Here is a 12670-nt window from a genome sequence, read left to right as displayed (position 1 = left end):
AAAGCCACATGATATATGAGAGAAGGCAAAACTATGACAACAACATTGGGGTTGGGGGATGGGAGGAAAATACCGGGGAGCTACGTATCAACAAAAGGGTACCCATCTCAACTTTTATTTTTGTTAATGCTATTTTTAATACCACTGATGTTTTTAATTACAAGAGTTATATCTCTTTCAATGTTTTACCTGATCGTGGATGCAAGTGGGGATAATTTACGTGGGGTTAGGTGGTAAGAAGGGGTAAAAGTGAGAGTTTTGGAAAGGTGCCAGAACACATTGTACCATTATACATGTAAACATATTGTCTGAGTGACGCGGATTTGGGTACCACGGTCCTTGTCCAGTCCCTATTGCCCGCGGTACTCAAGGATTGAGTGTATATATATACAGGTATATATATATATATATATATATATATATATATATATATTATATTATATTATATTAACGGCCATGCCACGTTGAGTACACCGCTTCCCGTCCGATAAGCGAAGTTAAGCAACGTTGGGTCTGGTTAGTACATGGATGGGTGACCGCCTGGGAACACCAGATGCTGTTGGCATAACTCCCTACGTGTCAAGTGGGGTTGGTGGAGGATTAGTGCCCCTCCCTGTAAAACAATTAACTCTAAGCCTTTGACCACCCCGTTTGGGATACATGGCGTCTGGCAATTTTTTATATATATATATATATATATATATACACAGCTACCGCAAATTGACTTAGGACCTCCCCCCACAAGGTATTAAAAAACACAGAAATCATAGTACATCACAATGTTTGTTCATGAGATGCCATTCATTAATATGAAATCATGTTTCCCTTGTTTTTCAGGACCAATTGGATGCATTTTGGTATGGAACCACTTAGATCTCTGAAGTAATCAAAGGACATTTCTTTGCACCAAACATTTGTCAGTTCAGTCTTGAGGTTGTCCAGATTGAGTGTCTTCTTCATCTCTGCCCAGTAGTTTTCTATAGGATTTAGATTCGGACTGTTGCAAGGCCAGTCGAGGACCTCAATCCGATTATCCTGAAGCCATTTTGTCACCTTGCTTGACTTGTGACATGGAGCTGAATCGTGCATGAAAAAGTCACACCCATGAAAAAACTTTAACAAATGATCTTTCAGAACTTGAATGTACCTGCCACCATTCATCATCAAGTTCTTAGAAAGAAAGTAAAGGCCTCTCTTTCCCATGTCACCTAAGAAATACCCCCACCCCATTACTGACTGTGGGTGCTTAACAGTCGGCACCGTGTAAGCAGGGTCATATCGACTACAGGAGGCAGGGCAATGAACCTTGGCAAAACACACCTGGAACACTAGAAATGTGCTTTCATCGGAAAATATAACTTTTCTCCACTCATCCGACGTCCAGTGTGCATACTTCTTGGCAAACTGAATGCACTGCTTCATCATGCGGTCAATGAGAAGCGGTTCTTGGCTGCAGTGCAGCTTGGTAAACCCAGCTCCTTCTGTAAGTGGTGTTGGATAGTTCAAATTGAGACGTCTTGTAACAGCTGGGGATGCATTCTCTTCAATTCTGCTGCTGTCAGTCGAGGATTCTTGATTTTTTCCCTCTTCAGAAATGTATCTGTACCTCTGGAAGTCGTCCTCTTCTTTCCACCGCCATGCTTGTGCTCTGGTACGACATCAGGTGGCAAGCTGCGCGCTGTAGCAAGAATCTTCATGACGGTCGAATCTGCGCATTCAGTACGTTCACAAATCATGTTGATAGGGACATTACCCTGCCTCCATGCAATGATATGGAACCTCTCATCCCTTGAACAGTACTTTCTACGCATGACAACTTGATTCTAGGAAAATAACAGAGCAAACAGTAATGCCTACAATAAAAGAGGGAGGTGCAAGCTCGGTGCAATGGGAACATATACTCCCACTCTCGTTTCTGGGCAAGCACTGATGTGCTGAGTGTTTCAGCACCTCCCACCAACACCAAAGGAGTTGCCAGTTACTTCTTCCCCCCAAAATTCACATGGTAAAGGTGGAAACACAAAGCAAAGACAGACAACTCTCCCATAGCAATTCTGTGTGTAGGTCCTAAATCAATTTGCAGTAGGTGTATATATGTATATATATCAAAGAGAGAGAGAGAGAGAGAGAGAGAGAGACAGAGACAGAGACAGAGAGAGAGAGAGAGAGAGACAGACAGACAGAGCAGAGCGGCTGTAAACATGACTGGTTTTGGGGGTGTGCAAAGAAGGAATGCAGTGCCAGGAGACGTGACACTCGCACAAGTGAAGAATGCTGTGAAGTGGCTGGAAAATGGGAAAGCAGCTGGGGTTGATGACGTGTATGCAGAGATGATTAAGTGTAGTGGAAAGAGTGGAATGAAGTGTTTGTTGGAGATACATAAGAAGGCATGGATGAGTGACAATGCAACAGCAATGTGGAAAAAGGCTGTGATTGTGCCCCTGTACAAAAATAAAGGTGAGCGAAGTGAGTGCAAGAATTATCGTGGCATTAGTTTATTGAGTGTGGTAGGGAAGGTATATGGAAGAAATATTATAGAGAAAGTAAGAGAGATATCAGAAGTCCTAGTGAGTGGTGAACAGCGTGGCTTTAGGAGTGGCAGAGGATGTGTGGATCAAATATTTGCAGTGAGAGAGACAGCAGAGAAGACTTGTGAGAGGGACCATAAAGTGTTTATGGCATTCTTGGATCCGGATAAAGCATTCGACAAAGTGGACAGAGAAGGATTGTGGAAAGTTTTGCGCATATATGGTGTAGATGGTAAGCTGCTAGGTACCATCAAGAGATTTTATGATGGTAGTGAAGCATGTGTATGGGGTAATGGGCATCTAAGTGAATGGTCCACAATCAGTGTGGGCATGCGACAAGGTTGTGTGATGTCCCCATGGCTGTTCAATATATAGATGGATAGGGTGATGAGCGAAGTAAAAACATGAGTAATGGAGAGGGGGATGGCATTGGTAATGAATGGCGACGGATGGATTATCTTAAATCTGTTGTATGCTGATGATGCAGTGCTGCTTGACAAGGTTGTGTGACGTCCCCATGGCTGTTCAATATATACATTGATGGGGTGCTGAGAGAAGTAAAAACATGAGTAATGGAGATGGAGATGGCATTGGTAATGATTGGTGATGGATGGAATATCTCAAATCTGTTGTATGCTGATGATGCAGTACTGCTTGCAAATACCGGACAAGAACTTGGTACGTTAGTGCAGAGTTTGCTGATGTCTGTGAGAGTCGTGCCTTGAAAGTAACTGTAGAAAAAAAGTAAAGTGATGGTTACTGAGATAGAAGGTGACTCCCAATGCAATGCTGCAGTGAATGGAGAGAGACTGGAACTGGTGAGAGAGTTCAAATACCTAGGTACAGTGATAAAATAGAGAGGAAAATGTGCAAAAGAAGTGGAAAGTAAAGTGACACAAGGAAGGAAGGTAGCTTGTGCTATAAAGGCCTTGATAAGAAACAGAGGCTTGAGTGTGGCAGATGCACAAGACTTACATGGAGGAGTGTTAGTGCCAACTTTAACATATGGATGCGAGACTATGGTGTGGCATGAAAATGAAAAGTCAAGAGTAAGAGCAGTGGAGATGGGACTGCTGAGGAATGTATGTGGAGTACAGAGAGTGGACATGATACGAAATAATGTGATTCATGAAAGATGTGGAGTGAGGAAGTCGGTGGACGCCATAATTTAAGAGAGTGTATTGAGATGGTATGGTCATGTGGAGAGAATGGGTAAGAATAGAGTGGTGAAAAAGGTATACAGTATCTGAGCAAATCTGAAGGAAGAAGGAGGAGAGGTTGGCCAAGGAGAAGGTGGAGAGATATGGTGGATGAGTGTGTGAGGAAGGGAGGTTTGGAAGTCGGTGAGGCTAGGGGACTGACAAGAGATCAAGCTGGCTGGATGAATGTTGTGAGAAGCATTGCATGATCATGGATTTGGCACTCTTTTTTAATGTGGCAGTGTCCAGATTGACTCTACCGGTTACGTTTGTGTGAAGCTACGCAACGTGGTGAATGTTTTTGGGGTATCCAATACAGTCAGGATTCTGAGGGCTTGAATGATGAATGAATGGAAGCATGGCCCATTGGACTGGGCAAATTTGGGTTGTCTGGGCATTGCTACTCCTCACCCTGCCCTAGGGTGGGAAAGGAGGTCCAGATGATGATGATATATATATATATATATATATATATATATATATATATATATATAAAAGTATCATATAGATGGACAGATAGATAGATTGATAGATACATATCATCATCATGACCATCCTGACCTCTTCCTAACCTCTGGCAGGGTGAGGAGAAGCAATGTCCAGACAGCCCAAATTTGCCCAGTCCAATGGGCCACACTTTCATTCACTCATCATTCAAGACCCCGGAATCCTGGCTCTATCGGATACGCCAGAAACATTCACCAAGTTCTGTAGCTTCACATAATCGTATCCGACAGAGTCAATCCAGACGCTGTCATGTTAAAAAGGGGAGCCAAAATCCCTGATCATTCACTTCTCCTCACAGCATTCATCCAACCAGCTCGATCTCCTGTCAGTTCCCTAGCCTCACTGACTTCCAAGCCTCTCTTCCTCACACATTCATCCATCATATCTCTCCACTTTCTCGTTGGCCTACCTCGCCTCCTCCCTCCTTCGAATTCACTCAGGTATATCTTCTTCACCACTCTGTTGTTTACCATTCTCTCCATATGACTATACCATCTCAGTACTCTCTCTTCGATTCTGGTGTCAACCGACTTCCTCACTCCACATCTTTAACGAATCACATTATTTCGTATCCTATCCACCCTTTGTATTCCACACACATTCCTCAGCAGTCCCATCTACATTGCTCTTACTCCTGACTTTTCATTTTCATGCCACACCATAGTCTCATATCCATATGTTAAAGTTGGCACTAACACTCTTTCATGTAAGCCTGGTGCAGCTGCAACACTCAAGCCTCTGTTTCTTATCAAGGCCTTCATTGCACCAGCTATTTTTCCTCCTTGTGTCACTCTACTTTCAACTTCCTTTGCACATATTCCTCTCTTTTCTATCACTGTACCCAGGTATTTGAACTCTCTCACCAATTCCAGTCTCTCTCTATTCACTGTTACATCGCACTGGGAGTCACCTTCTCTCTCAATAACCATCACTTTACTCTTTTCTACATTTACTCTCAAGGCACAACGCTTACAGACATCAGCAAAACTCTGCACTAGCCTACCAAGTTCTTGTCCAGTACTTGCAAGCAGTACTGCATCATCAGCATACAACAAATTTGAGATATTCCATTCATCGTTATTCATTACTAACGCCATCCCTCTCTCCATTACTCATATTTTATATATATATATATATATATACACACACTCTCATGTTTTATATATACACATATATATATACAGTCTTTCCTCATACTTCGACGTTTTGCACTTCAACGATTCACACTTCAACGCGATGAAAAGTTACCATTTTCCTCAAAGTGGACAAAAATTTCACACTTTGACGTTATTCCCTGGCCAAGAAAATGCCACCCACGTATACTGATGCTCACTTGTTGGCAAATTATGACGAGGAGGCATGCGCGATGGAAATGACAGAGGAAGAGATGAATAGTAAGGAAGAGATTGAATGCCCAGAGCAACCAAGGAAGGGCAAGATGAGCACGCAGAAATTATCCCACTGCCTGTCCACCGTAACAGAGCAGTGATTTCGGGAGAAAAAAGTCAAATATTCTGCTTGACTGGCCAACTTGGCTGGGTTGATCTTTGGCGAGTGATCGCCTGTACGACAAACTATCAGATGATCTCGCTCCTGCTCGCTCACCAACAAATATGGCGATAAGCAATGTCTACCTGTACAGTATATGGAAAGCACAGAAACAACTGCATGACTCAGTATTTACTACTCAGTATATGCAATGACATTACAAACATTTTTGTCAGTGTAACACCAGCCACACTACATTCACAAGCTGACATTATCATAGAAATATTTAGCTTGTAAATCTTCGAACTTGTCCGCCTTCACCACATTTATTTTGAGTACTTTAATTTTGTGATGATATTTGCAGGTTTAACTAAATAAGTCACCATATAATTCTTATTTACTTAGCCATGGCTAAATATGAGGAAAAGTGGGAAGAATGTGGAGAAGTACTGGGAATCAGCTGAGCGGTGTTTACGTTTGCAATCCGACAGCAGCAGGATTCGGCCTAGGTGATGGTAATGGGTCTTCCCCAGAAAGACCCATGTCACCTAGACACTAGCCCCACCCACCCTATACAGAAATTCACATGCCCTTCACACACACACACACACACACACACACACACACACACACACACAAACACACACACCCATCCACCCTGTACACAACTTCACATGCCCTACAAGAACATCCTCACCTAACCCCTGCATTTGATTTTTTTTTTTTTTTTTTTTTTGGTCAATTTTTCAATAAACTCTGTACTCGTACGTGCATTTTTTATTTTTACCTGTTATTATCACCCAGTTTGACCCTAATTACAATGTAATGTAACCTAAAAATATTCTTCAGTTCATTTTGTTAGGTATTTCTTGTGCTTGAGGATTACTTTTAGAAAGGTTAGGTAGATAACCTAGCTGTCCCTCCAGGACACTTTCTTCACATAAACAGTAACTTCATACTTTGACGTTTCACACTTCACGTGGTTTTGGCAGAACATACCTCTGTCGAAGTATGAGGAAAGACTGTATACAGGTAAGCCCTTAATTCATGCGAACTTTTTTCTCGCGATTTCGGTTATCCACGAATTTTTCATACAATAATTAAAACAAAATTATAATATTCAAACAAATAATTTTAATATACAAGAAAAATAAATAAAATATAAAAATGCCTACCTGCTGCCCATGTGCATACATATATGTATGTGTGTGTGTGTGTGTGTGTGTGTGTGTGTGTGTGTGTGTGTGTGTGTGTGTGTGTGTGTGTGTGTGTGTGTGTGTGTGTGTGTGTGTGTGTGTGTGTGTGTGTGTGTGTGTGGGAGGTCGGTCTACCAATGCACCACACAGTCAGTTTGAATCCGACGGTCGAACCATGCGTGACTTGTGAATCGTTATTTGTGGCTTATTTTTCTGCCTTCCAGTGATTGCTTGACTTGTCTGCCAACATGGGGCCTAAGCGTAGTGCTAGTGATGCATGTGGTAACACACCAAAATGGACTGTAACGTGATGTTGCTGACAGAAAGTTGTGTTGGACAGACTTAAGGGAGGAATGTAGGCGACAATTCTCCATCAGGACGATTCCCCGTCATTTATTTACATACCAGTTTATTTAGCAAAGTACAGTACACTAGTTTATTACTTATATGAGTTATAAAATCCCCCTGAAAATTAGTTATTAAAGTATTAATTAATCAATGATAAATATATTTATAGAATGACAGGGAATCGTTCATGATTTGATGGTGAATTGACTTCATGGTGAATTGTCTTGGAACCGTGTGTTTGGGGTGAGTCAACTGTTCCAACAATAAAGAAGGAGGAATGTAGCATACGGGAGGCAGTGAGGGCCAGTGTATCAGACCGTGCTAAAGTGTCTCCACCTATGCCTGTGAACTGGCTTGGAACCGTATGTTTGGGGTGAATGAGTCAACTGTTTGGACAATAAAGAAGGCAGAATGTAGCATATGGGAGGCAGTGAGGGCTTGTGCACCAGACTACAGAAGTGTCTCCACCTATGCCTGTGCTTGTCAGGTTTCACTGTTAAATTTCTTAACATTTTTGTTGTTTTTCATACTTTATGCTAGTTTATAAGGTGTATGTAGTGCATAAACAGTATTATTCAGATGTAATATAACTAGTAGACATGCGTAATTATGTGTACACAAGGGCAGAACATATACACGAATTTACCACATACGCGAAGGGTCTGGGAACGTAACCCTCGCACGAATTAAGGGCTTACCTGTATATGTGGTAGGTGGGGGCACTCATCTTCCATCCTCTCCTGTCTTTATTTCCTTCATTCCTTCCTCGTCCTTCTGCCTACGGGTGACTTTACACTCTTTCTTCAGTCTTTCTTTCCTTCATTCTTTCCTCTTCCTTCTGCCTGTGGGTGACTCTATGATAAGTAACAAGCCAAATGGTTTCCTGTACACCAGGAAATCATTTACTAAGCTGGGTGGTAACCATATAACCAAATATTGATACTTGGTGGTTTAGTGGGTAATTAGGGCGCTCCATTCGGATTGAGCCAGTGAAGGTTTATATCCAAGGGGTAGTTGGGGTCTATTCCTCACTTAATGCCACTCGGGGATGAGTGAGGCTTGTCACTCTCATCTTAAATGTCAGGACCAACTTGCCTAGCCCCAGGCTCCTATGTTCCTCATGGGACAATGTAGGATTGGATGATGATGATGATGATGATGATGATGATGATGATAATGATGACGATGATACATATCAGTACGGTATAAGTTTTTCCATACCTGTGGGGCCAAGCTGTGTGTTTTCATGGCTATCGCCAGGGAGTGACGTAGTGGATTCTGACATGTCTTCCTCCACGCTAGGTGTCACACTTTTGGCAACCATCACTTCATCCAGTCCCTCATCAAACACCTCAACATCCTCCTTCAGTTGGGAAATACAAAAAATCAGATATACATACACTGTAATTTCTGTACCTTACAGTAAAGTTAAAACTGCATCTTTAACCCTTATATCTCTGCAAGTTTCCCAGTGATGTGCAAGATTACCTGGCTTTAGCCAGAACAAAAAAGATATGTCATAAGCCCATACTTAAGGGCTAATTGAAACAGTTTCTTAACCTACAGACCTCCAGCATTACCCAGAGTAAAATATAAAGTACACTGTTAGCCATCAGCTGAGCCTTAACTCCTCTGGTACAATGATGTGTTTTTATGCACTTCCTGCAATATGAGGGGTATCTTTACCTTAGAAAAAAACTAGAAATGGAGGGGTTACTGAGGCTTATGTCTGACCCCTCCAATTCAAAAACTCTGTCTGATGCTCAATAAAACTGTCTGGATAAAGCAGAAATAAAATAAAAGAATGGGTCATCGAATGACAGGGTTAAAAAGTAACTGGGGTAGTTTCTTAACCTTCAGACCTCAGGGAGTTTTTCAGTGGCAAGTAATATAATCTGGTGTTACAAAAGTAGAACAAGAAGTCATCAGCTGAGGTTTAAGAGCTAGAAATATTTAAGTCCTTACATTTTTCCTTGAATTCAGTCCAGATTCTCTAATGCCTATCAGTCAAAGTTTCTAGGACCCAAATAATACCAGTGAAGATCTGTCCTTCATAACTTTACATTAACAATACTACAAACCCTGGCTAACTCCACCCCCTGAATATATTTCCAGTGTTGACAACAAGTTCTTTTGACAAATAATTTTATACTAACCTTGATCCTGACTTTCTCCTCCTCTGTGAAGATGACTTCCACTGGTATGTCTGGCAGCTCAGTCTTCACCTCAGAAGTGGGTTCTATGGGCCTGTCTGGTGGTGTTTCCACTTTGATAGGTGGTGGTGGGGGTTCTTCTTCTTTCACCTGGATGTTCAATTTGGCTAAATTAACACAACTTCTTCACTTTCTTCAGCCTGGACAAAGATGAACACTGCTTTACACTAAACAAAAACTATTCCAACTCACAGTAACAGTGACAGGAGGGTGGAGGGGTGGATTTGGTGGCTTCCTGAGGTTGAGCACAAGGGCAGGTTCTGATGCGGGGATACAGGCAGGGCGGCGTCTTCCATACAGGGCATAGTACAGGTCCATTGCTGCACACCGCACACGAGAATCACATGCCTGGCCAGAGCTGATGACAAGTGGCCATGATTATCATTGATAAATAAAAGAGTGGCTCGTGAAATTTCACAAGGCACTGCTGATATCTTTACCTATTTTTGTTTTCATTTTCCTGCTCTTGAATTTTGATTACTACCAATGAAATACAGACTGCAGGAGGACTGCATGAAGACACCTTTCAGAACTCCTCTTTCAGTCTTTGGAGAGAGAGAGAGAGAGAGAGAGAGAGAGAGAGAGAGAGAGAGCACATGAAAAGTACAGGGTACAAAATAGCCATACGTCAAAATAAACTCCAATTAAAAAAAAAAAAAGAAGTGGGAAATGTGGTAGGTGGGGGCGATCATCATCCACTCACTCGATGTAGTGCTATTCTCGGGTGTCTGCCTTTTCCTCTCCTCCATCCTTCTTTCCTCCCATCCTCTCCTATCTTTCTTTCCTTCATTCCTTCCTCGTCCTTCTGCCTATGGGTGACTTTACACTCCCTCCTCAGTTTTTCTTTCCTTCATTTTTCCTCTTACTTCTGCCTGTGGGTGACTCTACACTGAGTGACAAGCCAAATGGTTTCCTGTACACCAGGAAACCATTTACTATGCTGGGTGGTAACCATATAACCAAATTTTGACGCCTGGTGGTTTAATGGGTAATTAAGGCACTTCAATCGGATTGAGCCAGTGAAGGTTTATATCCAAGGAGTGGTTGGGGTTTACTGCTCGCGTAATGCCACCCAGGGATGAGTGAGGCTGGTCACTCTCATCAACTTGCCTAGCCCCGGGCTCCTACGCTCCTTATGGGGCAATGTAGGATTGGATGATGGATGATGGATCTTTATACGATATTTCGCTTATACAATGTCAAAATTTTAGTACCCTATGCCCACTATACAATGGGAACAATTTGCTACAACGATGGATCATCAAAGGCTCAGTGAACAGCAAATGTGCAAAAGCAAAAAAAACATCCTCACACTGTCGGCATTGGACCGCACACACGTGTCCACCGATCCAGCCTCATTAGCTAGCTCTGACCAGCCAGCCAGCCAGCCCTGCCCAGCCAGCCAGTTCTGACACTGATGAGTGAGGGCTGTGACTGTGAGGCCGAGTCGGGATAATTCGCCATCAGGACGATTCCCCGTCATTTATTTACGTATCAGTTTATTTAGCAAGTACTGTACACTAGTTTTTGAATTATGTAAGTTATAAAAGCGATGGTGGTTTATTGTTTATATAGCAAATGTAAAATATGGCATCAAATCATGGGCATTAAATGAAAAAATAATAATATATTGAAACGTGAATCAGCTGATTTATGATCGTTCCTTCATCTTAGCATAAGGCTACATACGAGACATTGGCATTTATATAAATGCCTAATTACCTTAAGTGAACGATCAACATACTTTGGAATTATACAAATAATCATCATATTACGTCTATATAAATGTTTCGGGACAATTCGCCATCACAACAATAACAAGACAATTTGCCATCGGGACTTTTCGTCGTCAGGATGATTCCCCGTCGTTTATTTTCATATCAGTTTATTTAGGAAGTACACTAGTTTTTTAGTATTGTACATCTACCTCTTCAAAGTCATTTTAAAATATACCCAGGATGTTGTAGTAACAATGGAAATTAATGAAAACAGCTATGGGTGATGCTAGAACATAATTCAAAGTCAACTACAGCAAGGTAGAAACAAGTTAAATATTGTCTAAAAGTGCAACTTACAAATGAAATCCAAAGCCAACGCTATTGAATGAAAATAGACTTTGATAGATCCCCCTGAAAATTAGTTATTAAAGTATCAGTTAATCAGTAATAAGTATATATATAGAATGACGGGGAATTGTCCTGACGGGGAACGTCCATATTATGACGGCGAATTGTCGACTTCATGGTGAATTGTCTAGGAACCACATAAACAACCCTTGCTTGCTTCAGTAAAGGTAAGAACTACTGTATACTGTAGTTTTCATGTTTTTTTCTCTTTATTCACTACTAATGTGTTACTTTAAATGTTTAAACATAAGGATATTTCATGTATGTGAGTGCTAAGGTGTATGTATGTGAGAGTTTAGGCATGTCTGGGAACGTATCCCCATTGACTCCATGTTATAATGGGATTGCTATACGATGGATTGCTTTACGATGGGGTTTTCAGGAACGGAACCCCATCGTATAATGAGGGATTACTGTATATATATATATATACAGTATATATATATACAGTATATATATATATATATATCTATCTATCTATCTATCTATCTATAGCCCGACGCCCTAATCCCGCAAAGGGATTTGGCCGCAAGACAAACGCCTCCAAGTCACTCTGTCACCCACCATTTGACTCCCCTCCCCCAACTCACCCCCCCCTCCCTCATATACCCATCTCAACTCCGTCCCTCCACCTGCCTCCACATCCTCGGTCTACCTCCCTCTCCCTCCCTCCCACCTCACCTACATACACCCTCTTAGTCAGATCTTTCATTCTCCATTCTCTCCACATGTCCAAACCACCTCAGTGTATGTTCTCCTAATCTTTTCAACCACATCCACATCTACCCCACAACGTTCCTTCACTTCTTCATTCGTCCAACCTGTCCCTCCCGTCCTCCACATGCTCCTCTCAAGTAGCTCATTTCCACTGCTCTCACTCTTGACTTGTTCCCCCTCTTGCAATGCCCACGCCTGCAAAGCTTCCATACGTCCCAGGGTAGGGATCACAATACCATTATGCAGTGACTTCTTAACTTCCATACTCACCTCCCTATTTCTCATCACTGCTTTCCAGTGTACCAACAACCTTTCTTCCTGCTGTACCCTTTCACGTACTTCATCCCC

The 12670-nt window shown here is 42.0% G+C and overlaps 1 protein-coding gene and 1 non-coding gene across 2 annotated transcripts in view; one reads left to right on the top strand and one right to left on the bottom strand.

Annotated features, from left to right (window-relative positions):
* The window catches only part of LOC145406767 (uncharacterized), an 83072-nt gene that overhangs the window by 20709 nt on the left and 49693 nt on the right, over positions 1–12670 (bottom strand). The window contains exons 7-9 of the mRNA XM_080277864.1: positions 9672–9837; positions 9423–9569; positions 8488–8629 (exon numbers count right to left, since the gene is read on the bottom strand). Of these exons, the coding sequence (XP_080133990.1) occupies positions 8488–8629; positions 9423–9569; positions 9672–9837 (455 nt within the window). The remainder of the gene's footprint in view (positions 1–8487; positions 8630–9422; positions 9570–9671; positions 9838–12670) is intronic.
* Positions 447–565, top strand: LOC145406907 (5S ribosomal RNA). The gene has a single exon (XR_013898613.1). It is a non-coding gene; the product is annotated as a 5S ribosomal RNA (ribosomal RNA).

Source organism: Coenobita brevimanus, chromosome 71, assembly GCF_032717465.1.
Source record: "Coenobita brevimanus isolate Jiangsu-jjx chromosome 71, ASM3271746v2, whole genome shotgun sequence".
NCBI lineage: Eukaryota > Metazoa > Arthropoda > Malacostraca > Decapoda > Coenobitidae > Coenobita > Coenobita brevimanus.
The sequence above is the reverse complement of the archived record's forward strand: the minus strand, read 5'-3'. Positions and strand labels throughout refer to the sequence as shown.